The sequence below is a fragment of the Strix uralensis genome, chromosome 25 (assembly GCF_047716275.1).
Source record: "Strix uralensis isolate ZFMK-TIS-50842 chromosome 25, bStrUra1, whole genome shotgun sequence".
In the NCBI taxonomy this organism is placed as follows: domain Eukaryota; kingdom Metazoa; phylum Chordata; class Aves; order Strigiformes; family Strigidae; genus Strix; species Strix uralensis.
In genome coordinates this window covers 6,282,568-6,309,346 of record NC_133996.1, presented here as the reverse complement: position 1 = coordinate 6,309,346, position 26,779 = coordinate 6,282,568, and the positions used below count along the sequence as shown (strand labels likewise).

General features: G+C 68.6%; 1 protein-coding gene across 1 annotated transcript; it reads right to left on the bottom strand.

Annotated features, from left to right (window-relative positions):
* Window positions 1–133: 133 nt before the first annotated feature.
* On the bottom strand, window positions 134–20,919 carry COL16A1 (collagen type XVI alpha 1 chain). Its single transcript, XM_074894371.1, has 73 exons — window positions 20,835–20,919; window positions 20,433–20,763; window positions 19,830–20,064; window positions 19,030–19,270; window positions 18,836–18,898; window positions 18,572–18,689; window positions 16,790–16,913; window positions 16,426–16,701; window positions 16,249–16,329; window positions 15,792–15,923; window positions 15,227–15,280; window positions 14,223–14,258; window positions 13,835–13,861; window positions 13,606–13,668; window positions 13,376–13,417; window positions 13,240–13,284; window positions 13,011–13,046; window positions 12,801–12,863; window positions 12,592–12,636; window positions 12,415–12,510; window positions 12,284–12,322; window positions 11,977–12,021; window positions 11,677–11,712; window positions 11,409–11,525; window positions 11,268–11,303; window positions 11,112–11,147; window positions 10,919–11,008; window positions 10,776–10,820; window positions 10,615–10,650; window positions 10,454–10,507; window positions 10,158–10,274; window positions 10,044–10,079; window positions 9,818–9,925; window positions 9,591–9,713; window positions 9,456–9,509; window positions 9,333–9,374; window positions 9,163–9,198; window positions 8,885–8,938; window positions 8,748–8,816; window positions 8,571–8,624; window positions 8,411–8,437; window positions 8,268–8,333; window positions 8,126–8,179; window positions 7,977–8,030; window positions 7,836–7,889; window positions 7,693–7,737; window positions 7,488–7,604; window positions 7,048–7,083; window positions 6,732–6,812; window positions 6,509–6,553; window positions 6,089–6,133; window positions 4,701–4,754; window positions 4,540–4,593; window positions 4,166–4,219; window positions 3,994–4,038; window positions 3,818–3,871; window positions 3,682–3,717; window positions 3,382–3,444; window positions 3,173–3,244; window positions 2,928–2,981; window positions 2,788–2,832; window positions 2,492–2,536; window positions 2,345–2,398; window positions 2,207–2,260; window positions 2,029–2,079; window positions 1,791–1,880; window positions 1,645–1,680; window positions 1,474–1,518; window positions 1,190–1,378; window positions 1,046–1,112; window positions 781–957; window positions 614–691; window positions 134–513 (listed from the first exon to the last, which is right to left on the bottom strand). Exons 1-73 carry the CDS (start codon window positions 20,917–20,919, stop codon window positions 311–313), a joined length of 5,664 nt encoding a protein of 1,887 aa, XP_074750472.1. The 3' UTR covers window positions 134–310.
* Between the last annotated feature and the right edge of the window lie 5,860 nt (window positions 20,920–26,779).

Here is a 26,779-nt window from a genome sequence, read left to right as displayed (position 1 = left end):
CCAGGGCCATGGGGCAGGAGGGGGCTCGGGGTGGCCTGAGCCCTGTCTGGCTCCAGGACTGGGCAGAGCAGCGCCCCTGGGGACAGGGACAGGGATCGGGCCCGCGGCCGAGCGAGGAGGCGCGAAGCGGGGGGGGCACCAGCACGGGTGTATTTGGCCGGGCAGGATCCACCTGCCCTCACGATCGCGACGGAGCTGTACAACACCCGCACCCCTCCATGCACCCCCCCCGCGGGACAGGCAGAGCCCCCGGCACAGCGGGGAAACGATATTAACAGCAAAGGTCGGGGGGGGCACGGGGGGGCCCCCCTCAGCCGAAGGGACCCTTGACGTTTTTGGGCTGGAAGAGGGGCTGCTCCAGGGGCATGGCCCCCAGGCACTCCGCCGGGCTGCAGTGCCCCGTCTTGCCCGGTTGCCCCGTGGCACCCGGGGGGCCGGGGATGCCAGGGATGCCCTGTTGTCCTACAGGACCTGGGGGGCCCATCTTCCCGTAGCCTGGTGGCCCTTGGGGACCTGGAAGAGATGGAGAGAAAAAGAGAGAGGTGGCAAGGTGCTGGGGCTGGTGGCAAGCTCCAGCATGGGGCTGGTGGCCACGCAGAGGGAGGGGGCTCACCTGGGGGTCCCGGGGGGCCGCTGTCCCCCATCACCCCCACGCCTTTCTCTCCTTTCTCTCCCTTGGCGCCAGGCTCACCTGGAGGAGAGGTGGACGGAGAGGGGTGACACCGGGGCACAACCACTGTGCTCGGGGACACCGGGAACACCCCGACGAGCAGCACTTACCCCGCATGCCCGGCACGCCCTGCCGCCCCTCTCTGCCGATCTGCCCCGGCATCCCGGGGGAACCGGGGGGTCCCGGCCGGCCGGGCAGCCCGTCCTTCCCCGGGGGACCGGGTCTCCCTGGGGATGCCACCATCTCCACCGGGAAGTGCAGCCGGGAGGTGTAGTACGCCATCCGTTCTGCGGGGAGAGGTGGCCCGCGCTCAGCGTCAGCAGGGATGAGGCGATACCGGGGTGCAACCGGCCCTCGCCCCCGCTACCCCGTTACCATCAAACATCTTGCTCAGCTCCTGCTGGATGAACCTCTTGATCTCGTCGTAATTCACCACGTCTCCCTGGGGGGGGACACAGGAGGGGCCATCGCCACCAGGCCCTGGGGCGGGGGATCGGGGTCCCAGCTGTCCCTCCTTACCATCATACCCGGGGGGCCCGGCAGCCCAGGGCTGCCCGCCGGTCCCGGTGAGCCGGGGGGGCCCCTTTCTCCCGCTGGCCCCCGTGGCCCCACGAGGCCCATGGAGCCGCTCTTCCCCGGCCCCCCAGGCATGCCGGCTCTGCCCTTCTCCCCGGGGTAGCCTCTCTCGCCGGGGGATCCAGCTTCTCCCTGCGGAGAGGTGGAGAGGCAGAGCTCAGCCCCAGCACCCCCAGTCCCAAGCGGGGGGCTGCGGGGTGCCAGGATGGCCACAGCTCTCCCCTCACCTTCTGGCCGGCCGGTCCTGCGCTGCCGGGTTTTCCTGGGGGGCCCTGGGGAGACACAGAGGAGTGGGGTGGCAGGGGTGTCCCCCACCCTGGTGACACCGTGGCCATGCCAGAGGACACCACGAGGTGACCCCGGGTCCCACAGGTGAGCCGCAGAGCCCACGCTCGTACCTCTTTACCGACGGGTCCATCTGGTCCCTGTTCCCCCTGCAAAACCAAAGCGGGGCAGCGTGAGATGGGGGTGCTGTCCTAGACGTCCCTGCTGCAGCGGGGTGCAGGGGGCTGTGCTACCCCCCTCGTGCCCCCACTGCACTCACCGGTGGTCCCGGGTGGCCCGGGGGTCCTGGCTCTCCTGGCATCCCTGGCAGACCTCGCTCGCCCACAGAGCCCCGCTCGCCCTTCAGCCCCTGCAGGGAGGCAGGAGTGGGGGGGGGGCGGGAGCAGAGGAGTCAGCGCAGGATGGGGACGGTGACCCCCAAACCTGCTCTCCGTGGCACCCACCCGACACCCCGTGTCCCACAGCCCGGGCAGGGTCTGCCCCCAGGCTGTACTCACCACTCCAGCGAGGCCAGCGGGACCCGGCTGCCCCGGGCTGCCAGGGGGGCCCTGGGGGTAGAGAAAGGGGTGTCAGCTGGGGAGGGGGGGCCATGGGGGGGCCCCCACTCCCTGCACTGGAGGGAGGCCCTGCCCTGGGCACCGTCCCGGTGCACTGGGGGGGACAGGTCTGACTTACGATGAGCCCTGGGGGTCCCTGCCGGCCTTGGGGTCCCATGGGTCCGGGGTCACCCTGGGGAAGGCAGCGTGATGAGGGGTGGTGTGGGGGGGGGGCATCCAGCCCAGGGCCCCCGTGCCCACCCACTCCCTCACTCACCTCCGCTCCCGGCCGGCCTGTGCTCCCTGGGGGGCCGGGTTTGCCGCAGTCACCCTAAAAGGAGGAAGGGACATTGTGGGGTGCACAGCGCATGGAGACCCTGGCCCAGGAGAGGGGTCCCCGGGGCTGTCCCCCACCATTGCTCACCTTCGGTCCCGGGAGACCCGGGTGTCCCGTCTTCCCCTTGAAACCCTGGAGGGAGAAAATTGCTGGGTGGGGGGTCCTGGCTCTCGCAAGCAGACTGAGGCAAGTCACCCCCACCCCAGTCTCCACTGGGGACCCCATCCTGCAGTGCCAGGCCTGGGGAGGGGGAATGTGCACCCACCCCCTCGGGCTCAGCATCCGGGGGGGACAGTCCCGGCTCAGGGGACACCCGGTCTTAGTTGCAGGGACATGCCAGGCACTGAGCACTAGGGAGGGTGACAAAGAAATCTGTCACTCACCGGAGGACCCATCATCCCTGGTGGCCCGGGAGGGCCGGGGTCACCCTGGAGAGAAAGAGACACAGGTTGGGGTGTCCTGGGGGGGCTGCAGGGTGGGTGCCACCCCTCCGCCAGCACCAGGGAGAGCCCCGGAGCCTCACCCGCAGCCCCGGTTTGCCGTCCTTGCCGTCCAGTCCTTCCAAGCCAGCGGGACCCTGCGGGGACAAGGTGAGGGTGTCACCGAGGGGGTCTGGGGGTCCCTGAGGGACCCGCTCCAGGCACCCCAGGGCATGGGAACAGGTCCCGGGGGAATGGGTCCAGCCAGTGGCGCTTCCCAGGAGCACCATGACACTGGTGGCCCCATCCCCTCTACCACCAGGGGTGGCATGGGGTGGGGGGGTCTTACCTGGATACCTGGGGGTCCAGGGGGTCCGGGGGGCCCTGGCATCCCCGTGGGCCCACGCATGCCCTCGCTGCCCTGCAAGAGCCACAGGAGGTCAGGGGGAGCCCCTTGGCCACCCCGCAAGAGCAGGGGCCAAATCCAGCCACCGTCCCCAGGGATGAGCAGTGCCACCACGCAGCCACGTCCTGGTGGCACTCACCCACGGCACTCACCTTCTCGGCCGCGGGCCCCGGTGGCCCAGCTGGCCCAGCCTTCCCTGGGAAGCCAGGGGGCCCCTAAAGAGAAGAGTGTTGAGTGAGGGAGGTGGTACCATGACAGGAGACCCCAGCCATCTCCAAACTCATTTTAACAGGGTTTCTCTGCTCTCTGCTCCTTATCCCACAGGATGTGTCCGTGTCCCCTGGTAGAAACCCCCATCCCCATCCCCAGCTGGCTACCCAGCCCCATGGGGACATGGGGACACACAGCCAGGGTGGGCATCATCTCCCGGGGACACCCCCGGACGTACTCACCGGTGGCCCTGGGAAGCCGGGCTGGCCCTGGAAACCCTGTGGAGAGACGGGAGCTGAGCCAGACCCCGAGGGCCGCATCCTGCCCCATGGGGGTCCTGGGGATCCCTGTCACCGTGGGGCCCTCGGGGATGCCCACCTGGTCTCCCTTCTCGCCGGCGCTGCCCGGGAGCCCGCGCTCGCCCCTCGGTCCCTGTGGAAAGAGGGGGTGAGGTGGGTGGGGAGCACCTCACTGCACCCGTGGTCACCGCAGCCGCCCCCCCCCCCCCCCTCCCCACAGCCCCCCCCACGGAGCTGATCAGAGGGGGCACCTACCGCTGGCCCTGTGGGACCGGGGAGGCCATCCAGGCCGGGGGGTCCCTGGGAAGGGGAGGAACACAGATGGATGTGGCTGCCAGGACCTCAGCCCCGGTGCTCACGGAGAGGGGGGGCACCTGGGAGAGCCCCCAGCCCCTCTGTCCCTGGAGCACGGCTCCGAGGGACTCACCAGTTCCCCTTTCTCCCCAGGGGGGCCCACGTAGCCTCGCTCACCTTTGCTGCCCTGGGGAAGGAAAGAGATGAAGGTGCAGGACATGGGGCATGGACGGGACATGGGGCATGTGGAGGGGACAGATGGGGCAGGGATGGGAACAGATGGGACAGGATAGATGGAGCATGGATGGAGTGAGCGGATGGGTGATGGTTGGGGCACCGGGAATGTGTGGGACAGAGCTGAGCCCGGCAGGGACATGGGGCTCGATGCCCGCCAGGGTCCCCCCGCACTGCCTGTCCCAGCAGCACGGGGGTCCCCAGCGAGCACCAGGGAGGGACACGAGGTGGTTGGGGGCTGGCACATGCTGCCTGGCTCCCCATGGTACTCACGGGAAGGCCGGGGGGGCCCGTCGCACCGGGGTAGCCAGGCTGCCCGGGGGGTCCCTGTGCAGGAGGAGGATGATGCTGAGCCACCTGCAATGCCCCAGCCCCGTGCCCAAAGCCCACGGGGCACCGGTGTGTCCCCCATCCCATCCTCCCACACCACTCACCGGCTCCCCTTTGGCTCCGGCGAGCCCGGCAGGGCCGCGTTCCCCCTGGAGACCCTTCGGAGGGAGAAGAGAGGAGCTGTGGGGGGGCTCCAGCAGCCCCTGCCCGGGGCTGTGCCCTCCTGGTAGCACAGTCGGGCAGAGCACAGGGGCCAAGGACCCGGGCACGGCCCACGGGGGCTGTGATCTCCACCAGCTCACGCTGGTCCCAGCCTGCCCAGCACCTCCGGGCACTGGGGAGGACCCGCTCAGCCCCCAGCTGGGCTCCCTCCACCCATGGCACCAGCCATGAGCAGCGGGCGCAGCGTGGCCGGGTACGCTCACACCCAGACACAGGTCGCTGCTGCCTGTGCCCCCCACGCTGGGGACCGTGGGCAGGACCCATGGGCAACCCCAGGGCCGTGGGAAGCTCAGTCCTGGGTGGGGGGGCTGCATGGGGTGCCAAGCTCCCGGCACGCTGGCCACTGCCCAGGACACACTTCAGACCACAGCCCGGTGCCACCCGCTGCCTCCCCGTTCTCCCAGGGCGCACCAGTGTGACACGGGGGACACAGGGGACAGCTGGGAGCCCCTGGGCTCCGTGCCACGGGACCACTAGGGCGGGTTAGTGCGGGGACGTGGCGCCGAGGCGGTGGGGGCTGGACAGGACACGCTGGCACACCACAGAGCGACGGCCCACACAGACCCACAGAGACCCACACAGACCGTGGTGTTATGGTGACATTAGTGGACACGGGGACAGGAGCAGGACACGACTGGTGTGAGAAGGCAGGATCCTCCGAGAGCCACCGGCACAGCCCCGCTGCCACCTCGTGCTAGGAGGGAGCACAGGTGGGAGCAGGCGGATGAAGATGAAGATGAAGATGAGGATGAGGATTAAGATGGAGATGACGATCAAGATGGAGATGGTGGTGGAGGCTGGCTGACCCCAGAGGAGCTGGGGACCAGGGGAGGAGGAGGATGAGCCCAGGCAGCACCAGCTGCATGGGGGGATCCTCCTGGTCCCCCTGAGGGGGGTCCCCAGGGGCAGCCGGGGAAGGGGCAGCAACCGGGTGCCATCCGGTGCACCCTGTGGGTGCTGGGGCGAGCCGTGGGCACTACACCACAGTAGCCACCCCCTGGCACACTGAGAGCGGCTGAGGTGAGCCAACACAGGGGCTGTGGCCATCCCCGGCACACCCAGGTCCCAACATGAGCCTGAAGACCCCGGGGTCTGCTGAGACCCCCCCCTGCATGGGGATGGAGGAGGTGGAAATGGGAGGATGGAGATGGGTGGAAAGGGAGGGGGGCAGCTGGGCTGCGGCCACTCCCAGGGGGACAGGGACAAGGGACACAGCCAAACCAAGCGGCAGCAACAGAGAGCACAGAGTGGAGCCGTGCTGGGTCCTTACGGGCAGTCCGGGTGCGCCAGGCGTTCCAGGAAAGCCTGGGGGGCCCTGAGGGGAGAAACAGGGAGGTCACAGCCGGTAAATGGCACCCAGGAGCCTGGGCTGAGCCCTTGGAGGGTGCAGAGTGGCTGGGCGCGGGCCAGCTCGGCCTCGGCCTCCCACCGAGCCAGGCTCCTGCTCCGTCTCCACGCTGGCAGTGCCTTGGCCTCCATCTCCAGGCTCGCCGGGGGCCCAGCCGTGCCGTGCCGTGCCACGCCGCACCTCCGCCTTGCCACGGCCCCGGCCCTCTGCCCATCACCGTGGCCTTGGGGCAGGGTGCTGGGCCCCCTTGACAACTTGCAGTGGGGGGCTGCAAGCCCCCCTAGCACACAACATGACGCCTGCACAGCCCAGCAGCCCCCCGCCCCGGGCAGGGCTACTTACGATGGGCCCGGGTGGTCCCGGGGGTCCCCGCAGTCCCGGTGAGCCCTGGGGAGAGACGGCTGGGTCAGAGGTGACCGTGGTGAGGGGGACGGGGGCCTGGCACCACTCCGGCTCTGAGGGGCACCGAGGGACCAGCCACAGCCCCCGTGGCCACTGGGAAGGGCTGGGATGGTGGGGGGGTGCAGAGGAGCGGGGCAGCGTTGCGAGTGGGGGGTGCACCCACCTGCTCGCCTCTCTCGCCGGGGATGCCAGGGGTGCCTGGCAGCCCGGGATCGCCCACACAGTCCGGGTCAGGGCTGTCACCCTGCGGGGAACAGGGACACGTCATGACCCGGCGCCAGCTCTGCCCACGGCTGAGCCCTGCCAAGCCCCGCCAAGTGCCCCCCGAAGCAACCTCCGCTCCCCAAAGCCCCGGCTGCTCCCGCAGTGGGGTATGGTGCCAGGTCCTTCCCCAGTGGGGACCATTCCTGCAGCACCCTGGGGTCCAGGGAGTCAGTCTGGGGGCAGGGAGAGGGTGCTGGGCAACACGATTCACTCACCCGAGCCTCCTCCGCTCTCGGGAACTGAGCAAGGCACTGGAAGAAAACCCAGGAGTCACCCGAGGATCCCCTTTAGGGATGCACTGGAGGAGCCGTGGGGCACAGCGGGGAGTGGAGCCCCCACATCCTGCACCCCTCGGGCGCTCAGCACCCGCTGCTCCAGCCTGCACTGGGCCCTGCGCAGGACAAGCCCATCACCCTCCCCAGGGACCCCACTGGGGCAGGCAGGGGAGCCTGTCTGCTTGCCCAGTGGCACCAGCGTGCCCAGAGCGTGCCCAGAGCGTGCCCAGAGCGTGCCCAGCCCTGCCAGCGCCCGCTGCTCTGCACAACCGCCACACGAGCCAATGCCCCAGAGCATCTCTGCACTTCACCGCAAAATTCACCAAGACCAGGGGTTTTTGGGCGCTGGGATTCCCACCCAGAGGTGGGCAAATACTCACACGGGCGCAGTTCTCGCTGCCGGGGGCCCCCGGCATGCCCCCGTCTTCCTTCTCTCCCTTGACACTGGTGGGTGCTTCGAAGGCCGCCTGCAGCTGGGCGCAGTCCCCGCAGAGGGTCTGGGAGGAGGTGGGGAGTCAGGGGCACCCCGAAATGCTTGAGGTCCCCTCTCCCAGGCATGACCCACAGCAGGAGGGTGCTCCTCACCTTCAGCACCTCGATGTTCCTCTCGGCCATGACGGCTAGTGGCCCCTGGAAGAGACGCAGGAGGGAAGGGGACAGTCCCCACGCCGGGGGGAGCAGGACGGGTGGCCACAGGGGAAGCTGCCGAGGGCAGTGCCACCACCTACCAGGTCTCCAGCCGGGCCGGGCAGTCCTGGCAAACCGTTGTGTCCTGGCATCCCCTAAAGCCCAGGAGAAATATTTAAACCCGGTGCTAAAAGCTGGGCAGGATCAGTCCCCGCTCACCCGCTTCATCTCCCATTGCTCACCTGGCGGCCCGGGGCACCAGGGGGGCCGGGGGGGCCAGGAGCTCCGGGGGGACCCTGCGACACCCCAAAACACAAACGAAGAGAGGCAGGCAGTGAGGTGGGTGCGGGTGGGGGGTCAGTGGGCGCAGCACAGCGGGAGCAGCACCCACCTGAGGGCCTGGCTGTGGCTGCCAGGACATCCCAGTCCACAGTCCTGGGGCTCCCTGAGGCCGAGAGAAGGGGAAGAGCGTTCAGCGGGGGCAAAGCGGAGCTGGGCGGGGTGGGGGGCCCATGGGTGCTTGCGGTGCTTACCGGCATCCCGGCGTAGCTGGGGTCCTGGCGGGGGCTGGGTGGGCAGGGGCACTCCCCGGGGTCTCCCTGCAGAGAGAGGAGGTGAGGGCAGGGAGGGCGGTGGGGGGACACGGGGGTGCAGCTCGACTCCAACCCCAACTCACCTTCTCGCCTCGGGCGCCCTTCTCCCCCTGCGAGGAGGAAAGCCGGAATTGGGCGTTAGTGGGGGGATGCCAGCACCCCCCCTGCCCTGTGCCCCTCACCCATGGCCGGGTGAGCACCGGGGCACCGTGCTCAGCACCCTCTGCCACCCCCTGTACATACCGGCTGCCCGCTGGACCCCGGCACCCCGGGGAGCCCCCGCTGCCCTTCGGGGCCCTGTGAGGAAGAGGAGGGTGAGGAAGCTCAGCTCTGGGCTCAGACCACGGCACGGCGGATTTTTAGCCGGCGTTGAGGGGCCAGGGGAGGATGGTGAAGCCCGTCCTGGGGTGCAGGACTTACCGGTGGCCCAGTGGCGCTGGTCCCTGGTTGCCCAGGGGGTCCCACGGCACCTTTGGGCCCCGGAGATCCCTGCAGAGGAAGGACAGCAGGAGTGGGGGGGCAAGGGGGGGGCGGAGGGCTGGGGGATGCTCCCTTACCTTGGCACCTTTCTCTGCCGCCATCCCTGGGGGTCCCTGGGGTCCGGGGGGGCCCTGGGGGAAGGAGGGGGTGTTAGATCCCCCCAGCAACCCCTGCCACCCAGCGAGCCACAGTGACAGCGCTGTCCCCAGGGCCAGCTGGCCAGGCCCCTGCTGTCACCGCTGCGCTGGTGGGGGGGCTGACGCTGCTGGGTTGCAGCCCCCCCAGCTTGCAGGAATCGGGGGGGGCTGGCGGCTGCCCCATCTCCCAGGGCTGGGCAGCCCCAAATGCTACTCACGGGTGTCCCAGGGGGTCCGGTGCTCCCGGGCTCTCCCTGGGAAAACCAGAGTGTGTGAGAGCTGGTAAAGCTGCCCAGAACGACACGGCACGACACGGCACGACATGGCACGGCATGACACAGCATGACATGGCACGACACGGCACGACACGGGCACCCCCCACACCCACCTGCGGTCCCGGCTGCCCGATCCCCCGTGGTCCCGGCTCACCCTAAGGGAGACAGCGGGGCAGTGAGTGGCCCCGAGACCCCCTCCCCATGTGCCTGGCGCCCCCCACCACGATCCCACTCACCTGCAGCCCCTTCAGTCCGGGGGGGCCCTGAACCCCCGGCAGTCCCGGCTTCCCCTAAAACACATCAGGGTCAGCCCCAAGTGCACGGTGCCACCGGGCACCCACTGCACTGGGCTGGGGGCGGGGGGCACTCACGGGTCTGCCTGGCTGGCCGATGCCGGGGGGACCCTGGTCCCCTTTGGCCCCGGGTTTTCCCGGGATGCTGATCCCATCGGAGAAGTCCCCATGCGGAGTGGGACTGGGCTCGCAGGCGTCTCCCTGCAGCGGAGGGAGCACAGGAGGGGGGGGTCGGGGAGGGGTGACGCCACGGTGATGGGGTGGGGGTCCCCAGACAAGTGCAGGGTTGGGGGGGGGTGTCTCACCTTCTCGCCTTTGGGGCCGGCTGGACCCCTGATGCCAGGCTCACCCGACAGCCCCGGGAGACCGGCCGTGCCTGGGGTGCCGGGGTCCCCGGGGCTGCCTGCGTCCCCCTGGCAAGGAGAGGGGACAAGGCTGGCACAGGGCGGTGGGGGGCACCCAGCCCCACAGCCCGGGGTGGGTCACAGCCCCCTCTGCCACTGCCAGAGCCCCCTCCCCAGCCCCTCTCACCTTCTGTCCCTTCTGGCCAGCGTCACCAGGTCTGCCCTGGGGGAATGGAGGAACGGGTCAGGCCAGGGCATCCCCCAAAATGGGCACCCGTGAGCGGGGCGGACACACACTCACCGCTCTGCCCGGGGGGCCACCCTGGCCCCTCTCCCCCCGTGGCCCGGGCACAGCCAGCACCGTCGCTGCCCCTTCGAGGGCCTGTGGCGCGGGAGGGCACTGCCCGCATGGCTCGCCCTGCAGAGGGGACATCCTGGTGGCTTCGGGGACCACAGCACAGTGGGGGGCCCTCAGCCCCTGCTGCTCTCCCCAGCTCAGGGCTCTCCCATGCAGCGAGTTGCACAGGTCTCAGCTGGGGAGGTTTCAAGGATGAGGCAGGGAGCGGGGTCCCGGAGAGGCCCCATTGCTGGTCTCACCTTCTCTCCTTTGAGCCCCTGCACGCCTGGATCACCCTTGTACCCCGGCAGCCCCTGCAGCCAGAAGCCAGGGCAGAGGTGAGACTACAGCCCCCCCTGCTTCCACTCCTGCACCCCTGGGCTCCCAGCACCCCCCCTTGAGCCCCTGCACCCCCACTCACCGGTCTTCCCGTGGGTCCCTCCTGGCCACCATCCCCCTGCAAGGCATCAGGGTCAGGATCGGGCCCCAGAAGGAGCCGAGGCTGCCCCGACCCCACGGGGTGATGCAGCCCTTGCTGCTCCCTCGGGGGGGGGCAGAAAGGGAGGAGGGGGGGTCGCTCACCTTCTCACCCTTGATGCCGGCCAGCCTGGGGAGCCCCGCTTCGCCCTGCCGAACACCCCACGCGGTTACACCCCCAGCACCTGCGCAGCCCCGGGGCAGCCCTCCGGCACGGGAGAGGGGGGGCTCAGCCCCATGTTACTCACCGGCAGCCCTGGCTCACCCTCGAGCCCCTCGGCGGGACCCCGCAGCAGCGCGGCGAGGACGCGGGTGTCGCAGGACAGGCAGGAGTCCCCCTGTGAGGGCAGGGAGAGGGCACAGCTCGGGGGGGGGGGGCCACAGGGGCTGCCCCCCCTACCCCCAAAAGCAGGTAGGTGGGATGGAGGGATGGCCACTCACCTTCTCCCCTTTCATCCCGTGGATGCCAGGATCTCCCTGGGATGGAAACACAGGAGCTGGGCTGGGTGCTGGCAGCATGGGCTGGATGGTGCTCAGCGTCCCCCCCGGCTCCGGCTGGGGACAAGCCAGCCCACCCCTTGGCCCCGTGTCACCTACCCTGTCCCCTTTGGGTCCTGCAGGGCCAGGTCTGTCCTGGGGAGCGGAAAACGAAAAGGGAGCATTAGAGATGCTGAGACAAGACCCTGCTCGGCCCCACATCCCGCCCGCCCTCCCGTGAGCCCCCAGGCTCAGACTCACCGACACCCCGTCCTTGCCGGGCACTCCGGGTGCTCCCCTGGGTCCCGGCTTGCCGGGCAGCCCGGTGGCACCGAGCATCCCCTCGGTGACAGTGGGACACACCTCGCATGGCTCACCCTGCCCGGGGGGGGACAGTGAGACGCAGCCCCAGGCTGGGGGGGTTCCTCAGAGCCCCGGGACGGGCACGGACGGAGCTGCGCTGGCAGGGGCTGCCATGCCCGTGGCCGTGGCACAGCCCCGCACCCGGCCATGCTGTCGCTGCACCCACCTTGTCTCCTTTCGGCCCCAAGACGCCGGGGGGTCCCTGCGGGGGGAAGGCAGGGGACAGGGCTGCTTCAGGGAGCCCCAAGGCCAAGGACTGCCCCAGCAGCATCCCCAGCACCCCCCAAGCCCTGCCACCAGCCACGGCACATCACGGTCCCGGCCCCAGATGAGGCTGCCGGCTCTCCCAAACCCCTCTCCACGCCTGGGCTCGGATCCCACCATCACTCCAGCCAAGCAGCCCCGGCCCAGAGCCAAGAAACCCGTCCCTGACCCCGGGCTTTGGCTCCGGGCTCACGGTACTCACGGGCGTCCCAGGCGATCCTCCGGGTCCAGGAGCTCCCGAGCTGCCCTGGAGCCAGAGACGGGAGAAGCCTGAGCCCATCAAGGGAGAAAGCCACAGGCCTTGGCATCCCCAGCACCCCTGTGCTACCCTTCCCCACCCCTCAAGGGGGTTTCCTGGCCCCCCAGCCAAGCCCTTGGCTGCCCAGCTGGGGCTTGCCTGTCCAGCGACACGCAAGCCAGCGCTGACTCAGCTCCAGCCGGGGATCCCCGGCACTTCCCGAACTGTGGGAAGGATGGGGAACAGTTGGGACCCCTTGATCCCCACTCACCTTTTCTCCCTTTGGACCTGGGGGGCCACCAGGGTCACCCTGAAAAGGAGAGAGGACAGCGTTAGCCCTGCCCAAGCACCCTGGCCAGCCACGATGCCCACCCGCAGCCCCACGGCACCGGGGGTCCTCACCGGCTTCCCTGGAAAACCAATCCCCGGAGAACCTGGTTTCCCCGGTGGCCCCGGCTCGCCAGCCAGCCCCTCGGGTCCCACGAGGCCAGAGTCACCCTGAAAGGCAAAGCAGGGGTGTCAGTGCCGGCGCTGGTGCTGCGTGCCCCCACCCTCTGGCACCCAGAGCCCCCCACTTACCTTCTGGCCCTTGGGGCCCACCACACAAATCTCTCCGGGCCGGCCCTGCCGGGATGGGAGCGGGGTGTGAAGGTTCAGCACGGGCAGCGCTGTGCATGCCACAGCGAGGGGGCTGGTCCAGCGGCTGGACCCCACTGCCCGGGTGGTACCCCAGGGGATGCCTGGGGGTTCCCCCAGGGGATGCCCAGGTACCACCCATCACTACTCACGTCGCGGCCCGGGCGCCCCGGTTTTCCCTGCAGTCCCCCGTCGCCCTTGTCGCCCTTCTGGCCCTGCAGGACAGACGGATGTCACCCATGCTGTCTCCCACGCCACCCAGGTTGGCACTGGCAGGCCCTGGCGCCTTTGCCACCATGCCAGGACCCGTGGGACAGTCGTCCCCACCACCACGCCAGGACCCACGGGCGGGCTGGACTTACCTTCTGCCCATCGGTGCCAGTTGCCCCCGGGAGCCCCTGAGTGGGAACAGGAGGGCAAAGTGGGTGCCCACGGGTGGGCTCGTGCCTCCTGCTCACTCCTTTCACCCCACCATCACCCACTGAGCTGTCTCGTCGGGGCCGGACCCCCACACCCCCTCCCGGGGTACCCACGAGATGTTGGGGTTGGGGGGGTCCCCATGCCATGCCCCATCCGCTGAGCATCACTTACAGCCTCTCCACGCTGCCCCTTCTCGCCCCGCGGCCCCTCGGCGCACTGGGGAGGAGGAAGAGGAGGGAGTGGGGTGAGGGAGGGCAGCAGAGGTGGGGAGGGCGGGATGCAGAGGGTTGGAGGGGGTGGGTCTCACCTGCACGGGGCCACCAGGGTGGGTGCGCACACAGTCAGCACCCTGCGGATGAGGGGGGAGGTGGCTCAGGGGCTCTGCCTGCACCGGCCATGGCCAAGGACGGGGGGGCCATGGGGGGCAGGAGCCTTCCCCAGGGCAGTGGGACCCCCGTGTGCTGGGGACCCCCACAGGGAGCAGCCCCACAGCAGGGAGTGGGGGTCCCTTCCCAGGCCAGACCCAGGGACACTCACACGGTCACCTTTCTCCCCCTTGCCGCCAGTGGTGCCGGGGAGGCCGCGCTCGCCCTTCCCACCCTGCAAGAGAGGGGTGCAGGTGACGAGAGGGGACATGGGTGTCCCCATGGTCACGCGTGTGCCCACGGCTCCCGCGCAGGGATGCTCCAGGCACAGCCGAGGGTCTGCGTGGCCACGTCCCTGCTGGAGCTGAGCTCTGTGTGTCCTGGGGGGGTGACAAACCTACCTTGGGACCCGGGGGACCGAGCGTGACCTGAAGAGAGAGGAGAAAGGTGTCCCAGAGCCCCTCAAGGGCACGCTGCCTCCAAGCAGTCCTCACCCTCCCGACACCCTGTCCCCAGGTGCCACCCCGGGAGCTCCATGGGGCATGTGGGGTCCCAAACACCCACCATCCCCCCGCCATCAACCCCACGCCTCCAGCCAGAGGTTGCCAGAGGAACGGGGCCACATCTGGAAGGGATCAGAGACCTTCCCCACAGCCAGATGTTGCCAGGCCCCAGGCCAGGAGGAGCTACAGGTTGTGGGGGGCTGGTGGCGATGGGTGACACCCCCAAGCCAGCACCTCGGTGGCTTTTGCTGTCCCCATCTCCCCCTACCCGGCACGGGACACTCACATTTGCCGAGGCCATCTGCGGCGAGCAGGGCGGGCACTGGAAGAGACGGGGATGGCGGTTTTTGCACCCAAAACCCCACGGCACCCACAGCCCCACAGCCCCCACAGCCCCGCTCCTCTGGGCACCCCAAACCCATGGGGCTCACCCAGTAGCACCTCTCCCCGCCAGCCCTGGGGTGCCCGTGGGCACGGGGGGATGCCCGGGGTGGAGAACGGAAAAGCCAGGAGAGCGTTTCCCTGCCGCCGTGTCCCCGGGAGGTGAGGAGAGCGCTGGCCTGGCACCCGGCTCTCCCTGCGGCTTTGTGGCTTGACCACAGCTCCACCGGGCCAAACCGGCAGCTCCAGCCTGATACCCCGGGACTGGGGCCAGGCAGGACGTGGCTGCCCACACCCCGCGCCCGGGGGCTGGTGTCAGCAGGGTCCCCGGGGCTCCCATCCACACCTCAGCCCCTCGCTGGGTGTCCCCAGCTGTCTGGGGGGGCCCCTGTCACCCCGCGGGGAAGCGACACAGAGCAGAGGGTGAGAAGAAAAGCCAGGCAGGCTCGTAGCCCCCGTGGCCCCCAAGCCACGCTGCTGGACCTGGTTGACACCCCGGGGATCCCCGTGAGGATCCCACCATGGGGTCACAGCAGCCCCGGGGGGACAGGGCCACACAGGAACGGGGCCCAGGGTGTGCTGGAGACATTTCCCAGCTCCGGCAGCGCGCTGGAGACGCTCGGAGGGAACAAAGAGGCCCTTGGCCACGGCTGGGATCGCTCCAGCAGCGGCGGAGAGTTAAGTGGGGCCTCAGTTCCTGCTCGGGGGGAGCGGAGCAGCCGCTTCTGCAGGCGGCCCTGCAGCTCTGGCAGCAGCAGAAAGTTCCCGAATGCAGCAGGGACAGACCCAGCCTGGGGCGCAGATGGGCTCCTGGCACGGCCGCGACACTGCTGGGAGGGAAGGGACCGGAGCCGAGTGGGCAGGGATGGGGGCAACTGGGCTGGGACACCCTTCCCCACCTCCCCTCACCTTCTCCCTGTGATCTCCCTTCGGGCCGGTCCTCCCCGAGGTCCTCACTGGCTCCTGTGGAGAGAAAGGAGCACCCATGGTTGCTACCTGCCTGTGCACCCCAGGGTGCTGCCTCCCCTTGCACCCCTGGGTTATGCTGCCTCTGCATCCCTGGGTCACCCTACCTGGGGCACCCATGGGTGCTACTTCCCCTTGCACCCAGGGGTTACCCTGCCTGGGGCACCCCTGGGTGAGACCTGCCTCAGGCTGAGCCCTGAGCCGGAGGCTCAGCCTGTGCAGACCAGCGGTGGGGCTGCAGGAGCCCTCCCCTCCCTCGCTCCCCGGCGTCTGGCCGCCGCCAGCTCCCTCCCTCCCCTCGCACCGAGCCTGGCGCGGCGGAAAATGTGAGGCCGGGCTTTTCCAGGGCCTCAATCAACGTGGCTGCAGGATCAGCAGCATCGGGCACCCAGCACAGAGGCTGAGTGCTGCCCACCCATGGGGCCAGGATGGGGACTGCGACTGGGATGGGGACCTGGGACCGGGATGGGGACCCGTGATGGGATGTCGGAGGGACGCAGGAGCTCACCGCGCCCAGCGGCTCCTCCAGGCAGAAGCAGCGGGTGTACACCCGGCCCTCGGGCTGCGGCGAGATCTCGATGAGGTTGCTGCTCTGCATCAGCTCCGCTTGCCGACGGGTCTTGGGTGCTTCCATGAGGCACTGCTGGGAGAGAGGGGGGTCACGGGGGGCTGCTGGGGTGAGAGCAGGGAGCCCCAGCCCTGCCTGAGCACCCAGTGTGATTCAGGAGAGGGGTGCCTCCTGCACTCACGCTGGCCATGGGGACAGGCATCAGGAGACATCTTGGGGCTGGCGGAGAGCTGCCCTGTGTCCCCAGCCACCACGAGCAGGAGGTGACCCCCAGGGGAGCTCTGGCTAAGAGACCTGCCCTCACTGTGCCTCAGTTTCCCCTCTGGAGAAACCCCTGACTGGGCAGGGCAATGCCAGGGCTCGGCTGGGCCCGGGGAGGCGGCGGGGGGACACTCACCCCACTGTCAGAGATCTCACAGCACCCCTCCTGCCTGGCCAGCTCGGCGTCGCAGTAGATCTGAGCTTGCTGGATGTCGAACTGCAGCAGGAAGGGGACGGCAGGTCAAGGGCAGGCAGGGACGGATCCTGCACCCCAGGCTGGGCGTGCCCACACCCCCCCCCACCCCACACTCACCCGCATCGGGGTGCCGCGCACAGCATCCAGCCCCAGGAAGGCATTGCCCTCTGGGGCCAGCGCCCGCCGGGGTGCCAGCGGCTTGGAGGAGATGGAGGCGCAGTCGAGGTGGACGGAGACTGCACGGCTCTGCACGGCCACCGCCACCTTGTGCCACCGCCCGTCGAAAAGGGACGCCACGGCCTTTCCCCCGAAGACGGCGCTGACAAACGCGGCCCCTGGTGCCCTGGCCTGAAACTCCAGGCTCTTCTCGGGGCCGTGCACGGCCAGGGAGAGCTGGGCACAGAGGGGACAACACCACGCTTGGGTAGAGCTCCCAGCTGGCCCCTCTCCACTGGTTTGTCCCACCGTCCCGGGGCTGTACCTGGGGGTAGCCCTGCCGGTCGGTGACCTGGAAGAGGTACCAGTGCTCCCCGGTGCTGTTCTTCTTCAGCAGCAACGTGAGGATGAGGGTGAAGGCGGGGGGCAGCCCGCGGGGAAACACCTGCCTGCGGGGACAGGCGTCAGGAGCTCCGGCTGGCAGCAGCAGTGGCCCCAAAACCCCCATCCCCATGGCACCCGCTGGCAGCGTCACCCCCCCAGCCCCCATGGGTGCCATTGGGGTCCGTCCCCATCAGTGGCACCGCGGATGCCACCGGGGCAGATCCAGCCCCAGGCGGCAGTGCCTGGACCTGGAGCTGTTTGTGTCTGGGCCGGACGCGCAGGCTGTGGCTGCCGGAGACGCCAGCGCTTATGCAACAGGAGCAGAACACGAGGCAGACGGCAGAGACGCTTCCTCCCGTCCTGGCACGGCACGGGGAGCTCGGACCGTCCCCCCAAAGCACAGGCTGGACACACACACGAGGTGGAGGGGACCCAGCCCAGCCCTCCCCAGGCACCCCCAACCGCCGTCCCCGTCCCTGCCCCACGGCACAGCCACCGCCTCCACTGCACCCCCCAAACACCCTCCTGGGGTGGCTGCAGCGCCCGGGGCCATACACTTCTCACCACAGGATGGAATTTTGCCCCTGGGCGGCTGGGAAATGAGTCCCTGACCCCACAGGCTCCATGGGACAGATGCTCCCACGCAGGCTGTGGGCAGCCTGGTCCCCCCCATTCCCCGATGGGACGGTGCCCACCTCGCCCACAGCCCGCTCCACTGCTGGAAATATTTGCTTTGGGCTCTGCTCTGCTCCCGGCCTCGGCTCCACCAATTTTCCAAGCCACTGCTCTGGAGCTGGCCCAAGGCATGAGGAGCAGGCAAGAGCCAGTGGTCTCCTCTTCCCTCCGTGGGGGACAGGGCTGTCCTCGCTGGGCACCGAGCAGTGGGGCCAGGGTGGAGGGGCACCCATGGGTGCTCACGACCTGGCTGCTGGGGCCACCCCCATGCTGAGCAGTGCCCTGGGCTGGCTCTGGGCTGCCGCAGGCACCCAGCCAAGAGCAACACCAGCCCGGAGCATCTGCCATCTCGAAACCATCTAAGGACTTGGCTGCCCAGGTCAGGAGCCAAGGCTGGGTCTCCTTCACCCTCGGGAGAGCCCCATGCCCGGTGTAGCTGCGTGCCAGTCCCAGGGTGATGTGGGGACAGGCGGGCGTGCAAACCACAGCAGCTTCCTCCAGGAACAGCTCACGAGGACCATGGACCTGCTCCCACCTTGCCACGCTGCAGCATCCCTGCCAGCACCCCCACCAGCCCCTGCCCCTCGGGCAGGACGTGCCGGAGGTGACGGTGGGGCCGAAGGCTGGACTCTGTGAGCCTCCCCCAGCAGACCCCTGCGGCCCCAGCAAACCCAGCAGCGCCTGCTCAGAGCTGGGCAGCGTTTTTGAGCTTGTCTAGACCCCGGCGAGCGCCTGCCAAGCTGAGGAGAGCAGACACAGAGCAGCCACAGAGCTGTGGTTGCGTAAGGGCTGGCCACGACCCAGCCGAGCCGCTGTGCTGCCCACGATTTACTTTCTAGGAGGAAGATGGCTTGGGCAGCCCCAGGGCTGCACCACCGGCACCTCCGTGTGTCCCCCCAGGTGCTGCGGAGCTGCCTGACCTCTCCAGCACGAGCTAAAGGCAAAGCTTAAAGAGCTTCAACCTGGCCCCATCCTTAAAAGACGTGGGGATGGTGCCCGGTGGTGCTTTGGCCACCAAGAGCCAACCCTGCGAGCCACCCGCACTCACTGTGTGGGCTGGACCAGCGGCACAGCCCCCAGCCGCAGCACCACCGGTCCCCTCGGGTTGCGGATTTTCTTGATGGAGGAGATCTTCAGCAGGTCAAACCTTTTAATCAGGTTAAAACCTGCAAGGACAGAGCAGAGGAGGTGAGACCTGGCCCTGGCAAGGGCGCCGAGGGCTGACGCTCTCCAGGCAGGGCACAGAGCCCATCCCCGGGGAGTCAGGGCTGTGTGGGGACCCCAACTGCAGGGTGAGGGGGATTTTCCTTACCCGTTATATTCTCATACTTGTCCCCGACCAGATCCTCATCCCAGAGCTGCGGGCACAGCTCCCCTGCAAGGTAAATCAGCACATCACCGTGTTGGCCCCGAGGGCAGGGGGAGGCTGTACAAGTAGGGTCAGACTGTGCAGACCCCCCCTTAAGCCCCGGCGGGTCTCGGGGTGCTGCTGGGAGCTCACCTCACCCCCCCACCCCAACACGCCGAGGCCGCTGGCAGCCACGGGACAGCACGGATCCAGCAACCGCCACTCCCACGGCAGCGCTGGCTCCTTGCAAAGAGCCCGCCGGGAGCGAAGCAGCAGGTTTGGAAGGGATGGGGAGGGGGTGAGCTCAGAGCTGGCTCCAGCCGCCTCCCGCAGCAAGTTCACCAGGTGAAAAATGCTTTTCCCAGTTGCTGCGTGTTTTGCCTCAAAACAGCCCCGCGGCTGGAATCGGCATCAGGAGACTCGGCCGGGTGCCGCGGACACCCAAGGTGGGGAGGTGGCACCCAGAGCTGCGCCCTGGCCTTCCTGCCCTGTCCTGGTGACATCGTCAGGCCTGGTGGCCCCTGGGGACAGGCGGGAGGGCTCTGCCAGGGGACAGCGGGAGGCTGAGCAGCAGGAAATGCCGTGTCAGTCGCGATTACGGGGATGCTGGTGCTGTTTGCAACTGCGCTGATAAATTATCGCTTTAGCAGCATCAATCCACCTCCGCTGGATGCTACCAGATGTTGGGAGGCGCGAGACAGAGGAGGAAACAAGGGGGTATTGAAAGAGGAATTTGTTTTGTCTCTGTGCACACCAGCTCTGGAGCAGGGATGGCCCTTGATGAGTCACTCGCCTCTTCCCCAGCCCTTGGCCATTCCCGGGGGGTGGCTCTGGCCCCCACAGCCCCACTGGCCACCTCCACCTCTGCCTGAGAGCCCGGCCCCACCACAGCACTTCTCCCCCAGGCTGACCACTCTCTCGCACAGGGCCAGCAGCAGTGCAGGGAGGTGCCCCTCACCCCCAGGACCCCCGGCACGGCAGTAGCAGTGTCGCGGCAGGGGCAGAGCTCCCTCCCGCCGGCAGTGAGATCATCCGCAGCGGGGCATGGGGCGGAAAACGAGGCATAAATCACCCCGGGTGCGATCTGCTTGGAAGCTTCTCCTGGCCCCAGCGCTGCCCCTAAGGGAAAACCTTGTCTCCCTGACTGTGGTTTCCCTAACGAAGGGCTGGGAGCCAGGAGCCCCCAGTGCCGGCTACAGGGTCCCGAGCAGCCGGGTAGCCCCTGGGCCCCCCCGGGATGAGCCACCGCTCCACCCCCGCAAAGACTGATGCAACCACGGCTTCGCTGCCAGCGGCTCCTCCCCGCCATCCGCCTCGAGCTCACCCCGAGCTGCGGCCGGCCTCACGCCGGGACCCAAACTCAGTGGCCCCACGGCCAGGGAGGCCTTGGCGGGGACCCCCGTGAGTTCAGTCGCTGTCCCCCCGTCCCCAGCTGCTTGGGGACAGCCCCGAGCCCTCCACCGTTGGCGTGCACCATGGCCAAACCTCTTCCCACCTGGCAGCCAGAGGCCAAAACCCCGTCGGGAGCTCTGTGCAGCTGCCCTGAGCGGTCCTGGCTCACCTACAGAGCAGCCCCCACTCGCTCCTGCCCAGACCCGGCTTCCTCCCGCGCTGCCTTTTCTGCGGGGCGTTCCCAGCGCTTGGCTGCTGTGGGGGTGATGGCGGGGTGTCCCCGGGCTGGCTCCCCACGCCAGGGTTCGCTCGGCCCTCCCTGGCCCCCTGCCCGCACGGGATGCCGAGCAAAGCCCCAAAGCCAGGATGGCCGGCGCTCAGCAAGGAGCCGATGTCTGCAGCCGCTGCTCTGGCCACCAGCGTGCCCCTGCGTGTGGTCCTGGCACACGGGGACCCAGCGCAGCTCACGGTGTCCCCCGGCCCCCTCTGCCCTGCGATCCCTGCCCTGGGACGGGCAAGGAGGGGGTGGCTCCCTTGCAGACCCCGAGCCCTCGCTCGCGGTGCCGCTTACCTTCCGCCAGCGGCAGCTCCTTCCCCTCGCAGGCACTGATGAGCCCTACGAGCGCGAGGGCCCAGAGACCTCTCATGGTGCCCATGGCAGTGGCTCGGGGCCAATGTGGCTACCTGCAAGGGAGAGAGCTTGGGCAGCGGCGGGATGGGCACGTGGTGGGCACCAGCCCCTGGCCTGGGAGCTCGCCCGTGCTGGGACGCTGCCAGCAAAGCCACCAGCACAGAGTTGATGCTGACCCACCCGGCCACATCTTGGGCAGGTTTTGGGGGTCAGTGTGGCCCCCATCCACTGCTGGATGCCCCATCTGCTCCGCACCCAGCCCCAGCACCCCGGCATTCACGGGTTCAGTCCAACCCCTGCACCCACATTTATCCCAAACATCCAGAATCACGGAGGCTGGGGTGCCCCAGAGCAGAACTGGGTCCCTCCTGCGCAGACCCCCCCAGGAAGGTCTCGCTCCCTCCTGTTTTACCTCCCAGTCCCGTGTGGATCCCCAGGGTGGCCCAGGCCCTGTGGGTCACCCCGACCTGGCCTCACTCCTGCCTGCTTCCTGCCACGAGGCAAGGCAGGGCTGCAGGCAGCAGAGCCGGGCGTCGTGACAGACCGGACACGGACACGCCGGGCTCCGCTCGCCACTCAGGAGCAGGACTTGCATCCCTGCGCCTTCGTCCCCACACGCCGCAATCGGGGACCCTTGTGACCGGTGGCCCTGCCTGCACTTAGCTCTCTCGCACCCCCCAGCTCTTCCCTGCCTGCACCCCAGCTCCTCTGCCCCGAACCTCCTGCACAACCCCTGCACCTCCCGGCCCCCCCCTTTGCAGCCTCCTGGCTCCGCTGGCCCGGCACTGCCTGCACCCACCCTGTCCCCCCTGCACCCACCCTGCTCCCCCTGATTCCCCTGCACCCCCGCACCCACCCCTGCACCCTCCGCACCCCCCCGTGCTCCCCCTGCTGCTCCCCGTGCCCCCCCCTCTCCGGCTGCACCCCGTCTTTCCCACCCCTGCACCCTCCTCACCGGCGGCTCCCCACGGCTCCGGGACACCATCCCCGACCCACCCTCCCCCGGGGTGGTGATTAAGTACGATTAATTACGGGGAATCCCCCGTTCCGCGCTCCCCCCGACGGCGGGGCCGGGGTCTGCTCCGCTGCCCCGGGACCGGGACCGGCGGCAGCGGCGGGGGCTCGGGGGGTGGGGGGAGAGCCCGGGGCTCACCTGCGCGGTGCCCGGTGGGGCCCGGGGCTGCCCGGGGCTGGCGGGGAGGGAGCGGGCGGTGCGGCGGGTCCGGCCGCTCCGGGGCGGTGGGGACGCCGCGGGACACCGGGAGCTCCGCCGCGCCGCCCCCGCCGCCTTCCCCGCCTCCCTCCGGGTGGGGGGGGGGGGCCCGAGCCTCCCCCCCCGGCGGCAGCCCGCCCTCCGCCTCCCCAACCCGGGGGGGCCCGAGCCGCCGCCCGCCTTCGCATCCCCGCCCTCCTCCTCCTCTTCCTCCTCCCCTCCGGGCGCCTCCTCCGGCAGCGCCCTCCCCCCGCGACGCGCCTTCCCCCGGGGGCTGGACCCCCGCCCGAAGGAGGGGACCCCCCGCGGGGGGCGAGCGGGGCGCCCCAATCCCTGGGATGGGGGTGAACCCCATCCCCTGGCTGCCATCCCGGTGGAGCAGCTCTTCCCCCCCCCTCCCGGCGACCAGAGGGCACCCAAGTGCTGGCCAGAAGGCTTGCCACTGTGGGGAGGGGGGTGGCCCCCCAGGGGTGCTCCCCCACCCCCACAGCACCGGCCGAGGCGGGAGTGACCCTCCAGCATCCCCTGCCCGCGCAAACCAGGCCCCCCCGAGCCCCCCGCAGGCAGGGAGCAGGCAGGGAGCAGGCAGGGAGCGGGCCCACTCAGCGCAGCCGCTGACCCACGCGAGTTGGGGTCTGGGGGGGTACAAAGCAGCGGCGGGTGGCCCCGGGTCCCCCTGTCCCCACGTCCCCTCTCCGAGGGATGCCCAGCACGCCGTGGCACCGCCACGTCCCGGCTCAGCCGCTTTCCTCCCAAATTGTGATGAATCTATTTACACCGAAGCTTTACAAACATGTGTTAGGGACGCATGCATCTCAATAAATGCGCTCTAATTAACAACTGATATTTATTCAGCCCGCAATAAATAAGCTGTCACGGGCAAACCAAGCGACTCCGCTTTTGAAGAGCGGCTCAACTCTGCCATTTATTCAGCCGACAGCCCCCGGGATGCGATGACAGAGCGCTCGGTTCTCCTGCGAGTCACCTACTCTGGTAATTAAGGGTAATTAAAGCAAGTGGGTACAAAATATAACAAAACTTTTATAATTCTGCTTTTCTGGACAATTACTGCTCCCGAGCTGCTCTTTGTGGCCACCCAGCAGCAACGGGCCCCTGGGCATGAGTGGGGTTTGTGCACCTCCTGGGCGGGGGGAGCTGGGATGGTGGGACCTGCCCTCACCCCCAGCACCAGGCACGGCCCCACAGCCCAGTCTGGCCCCATAACCCAGCCCCACAGCCCAGTCTGGCCCCACAACCCACCCCTTGCTAACACCAGCGTAACCAGCAGCTCCCAGGACCCTCCAACTCGGCTGTGAATCGCTTCGGGGGGGTCGCACCAATCCCTTCTGCAGCTCTTCCCGTGCCTCAGTTTCCCTCACTTTGCCAGGGTGCTCCCCTGGGTAGCTCGTCCCCAGTCCAGTGGCACAAAGGGCCCCACCAGCCCCAGGAGCCACGGCGTGGAAACCTCCGCTCCTGCCCGCGCTCGCTGTGCCGGGAGGAAGGAGGCCGGATCCTGTTCTCCCAGCACTCAGCAAATTGGGCAGTGGTTTATCTCCAGCCCGTGCCGGCATCCCCTGGAGCGACGCCGAGCTTGGGGGATGGAAAGCAGGATCCTGCGGCCCCTGCCCACCGACCCAGCGCAGAAAAACCGGAGCCAAGCCGCGCTTCCAAGAAACAGCCACACCGGCTGCCAAGAAACACGAGCCGGAGCAGAGCCCGGCAATTTTCAGGCTGGAGACAATTTGCCTCCGACCCCGAGCGTCATGCGGCGGTTGCGTTACCGCAGGGCTCCCCGCCTCCTGTGCCGAGCTCAGTCCCCCCCCCAAAACCCGCCACTGCCGGGGGGGTGAGGGCTGGGGTAACGCTGGCTGGACCCTGCCAGCTCGCAGGCAGCTGCCGGCACGCTGGCCTGGGCAGCGAGCGGGAGGGAATTCCTGTGGCAAGGATTTTGGTGCTTCAGCATTTATTTCTGCACCGATTTGGGCACAACCCCCCCCCAGTTCCAGTGTTCGCTGGGAAGGAAAGAGCCCGCGGGGATTCTTTCCAGCTTGACGGGGCCCGTTTGTTTCCACGGTGTTAAACCAGCAGTTTTGCCTCTTTTGGAGGAAATAAGTTGCTGAAGAGCGAGGGGAGAAGAGGTTGGGGAGCCAAGCAGCGGAGCTCGCTGTCCCCCCACGCCGCCCTGCGCAGCCTCAGAGCAGTTTCTCCATCATTTCCGCCCCCCAAACTGAATATTTTTGGCACGGGGAGGGGGGGAAAGCTTGGCTCAGATGGAAGCTGCAGATGGAAAATGGCTCCGGAGCTCTCCAACCTGCTCAGACCCGCCCTGTACCCCCCCAGTCGCTGCCTGGACCCGCAGGATTGGGGGCTGGTCCCTCCCTGTCCCCCCCCTCCCCACCCCGTGCTGGGGCACGCTGCAAGCCTGCGCCTCTCACCCGGGCTCCATTCCCTCACCGCATATGGCGTCTCCATGAGTAATAAAAGCTGCTAATTGCCAACAGATGCCCCAGGAAACCCTGACGCTGCCTCTCACGGCTGCGTTTGGCTGGGAAGGGAGAGGGGGGGAGCCAGAGCTGGCCCCGGGTCCCCCCAAGCGCAGGGTGGGGGGATCCCAGTGTGTGGTGGCTCCCAGCAACTGGAGCGAGAGTTACCCGGCTGCTATTATTAGCAAAATCAGCAGCCAGGCCAAGGTGATCACCCCTGGGGAGGGGCCGGTGACCCCCACCCACAGCATCCCCCCCCCAGAGCACTGCCCAGCCTCCCACCCCACACCCTCCATGGGGTTGGGGAGCCACGGCCGAGCCCCACCGCAGCCCCTCGCCATGCTGGGCCCTGCCACCCACCCGCAGCCTCTCCTCCAGCCCTGTCCCCCCCCCCCAGCATGGGCAGATGAAGCCCCCGCACTCAGGCCTGGCCCCCTCCCTGTGCCGTGGCTCCAGCATCTGTTGCACAACTGGAGCTGGCGCCAGCCCAGCGCCAGCAAACCCGGGGGCAGGAGGCGGCTGTGCCGGGTCTGGGACCCCCCCGCGTCTCCCCTTTCTGCTTTGAGGAGACTCTAATGGGGTGGGTGGGAAAAATGTGGCCCCTTCCCTCACCTCCTCCAAGGGTGGTCACCCCCTCCCTGCTCCCATCTCTGTGCTGCAGCCCCCAGCCCGCTCCTTCCCGCACCCCAAACCCAAACTGGGCGGTGCTGGGATGAACTGGGTTATGCAATTAGGCGTTCAGCCTTAATTGGACTGCCTGGGAGGGGGGGAGTGAGGAAAGACACCTCCCCCACACTTCGGGGGCCGCATCCTGGCCTGGTGTCCCAGCATGGCTGCGTTGGGGCTGGGAGCAGCATCTCCGGACCCATGGGGGCTTGTGGGCACCCCCCCCCCGCGGCACCGCTCTGCCGCGGGCCCCACGCCAGTGGGAACCAGTGAGCTTCTGGCGAGACACTGGGAGGCCAAGGGAGACGGTGGGAAACCACGGGGCTGGCGCTGGGAGCAGGGAGGGAGTCACCACGCAGCACCAGCGGCACGGCTGGGCTGAGCCAGAGCTCTGGGCGGGAGGTGTCTGCCCCCTCCCTCAGCTCAGCCTTCCCACCCCTCTGTCCCCCCACCAGATGCGGCACCCCCAAATCCATGGCCCTCTCCTGCAGCAGCTTCCCACACCCCTTTTTGGCTCCTATGGGGGTCCCCAGTTCCACGGGCACAGGCACGGCTCATCCCCAGCGAGGGACCCCCCCCCCAGGCAAGGACGCTCGGTCCTTCCCAGCTGCGCCGGTGCCGATTGAGTCATGGCGGGCGCTGGCAGCTCCACGCGCTCCGGGGGCAGGTTCGGTTAACGACACCCCCCTTTAGCCTCCCCCATTTCACTCCTTGTCTCACAGTCCCAGGCCTGCACCGATGAGGACTCATTGATGCTGTGACAGGAGAAAACGTGGTTACCCAGCGCCCTGGGGTCCCCCCAGCACCCTGGGGTCACCCCAGCATCCTGGGGTCCCTGGACCAGGACCACAGCACCAACGAGGAGCAAACCAGCACCTTGGAGGCCACTGGTGCAAACTGGGCAGCACCATTCACCTGGAGGTCTTGGCTGCTGGTATCCCCCGGGAGTGGGGGGTCACTGCCAGCCCCACAGCTCCCCACCAGCTTCATCACCTGCCCAAAATGTGAGTGTTGGAGGGTGCTGCCTGCTTGCCCTCGGCCCTGTGGTGAGCCTGGCCTCACCAAAACAAGCCCTCGGGGAAGCTCTGGTGGCTTCTCCCAGGGAGAAGCGATAGCCATGACCAGGGCCCGCTTCCCGCGTTACAGCACGCCGTGGCAGGAGGGTTTTAGTTCCGGGGCACCTGCTCCACACCCCAGATTCCCACTCAGCGCAGCTCTTGTTTGTCCCCAAGGTGCTGAGCGCCACGATACCGAGGTGTCCTCTTGAGACACGAGCCTGGCGATCACAGCCACGGCCACTAGCCCCGCTGCCATGTTGCCAGCCCACCCTGCCCCATCCCCGGTACCGCGGGCAGCCCAGCAGCATCGCAACACCCCGTTGTGCCTGCGGCGGGGATGCTCCAGCAGCGCGAGGCGCCCCACGTTACGTGCCTCTGCAGATCGCGTGGTAATTGCCTCCGAAGTCGCTAATTTGCTCATAGATTAATTACCATGTAATTTACTGCTCTTGGCTCCCGCGATAA

Bases quoted from the DNA above. Each gene is read 5' to 3' on its own strand.
- COL16A1 (XM_074894371.1), bottom strand. From the start codon at position 20,919: ATGGGCACCATGAGAGGTCTCTGGGCCCTCGCGCTCGTAGGGCTCATC. The intron at 3,718-3,817 runs GTGGGCATCCCC...GTCTCTCCACAG, and splicing joins CCGGCGAGAAGGGAGACCAG to GGTTTCCAGGGCCAGCCCGG. The intron at 958-1,045 runs GTAACGGGGTAG...CTCTCCCCGCAG, and splicing joins GCTGAGCAAGATGTTTGATG to AACGGATGGCGTACTACACC.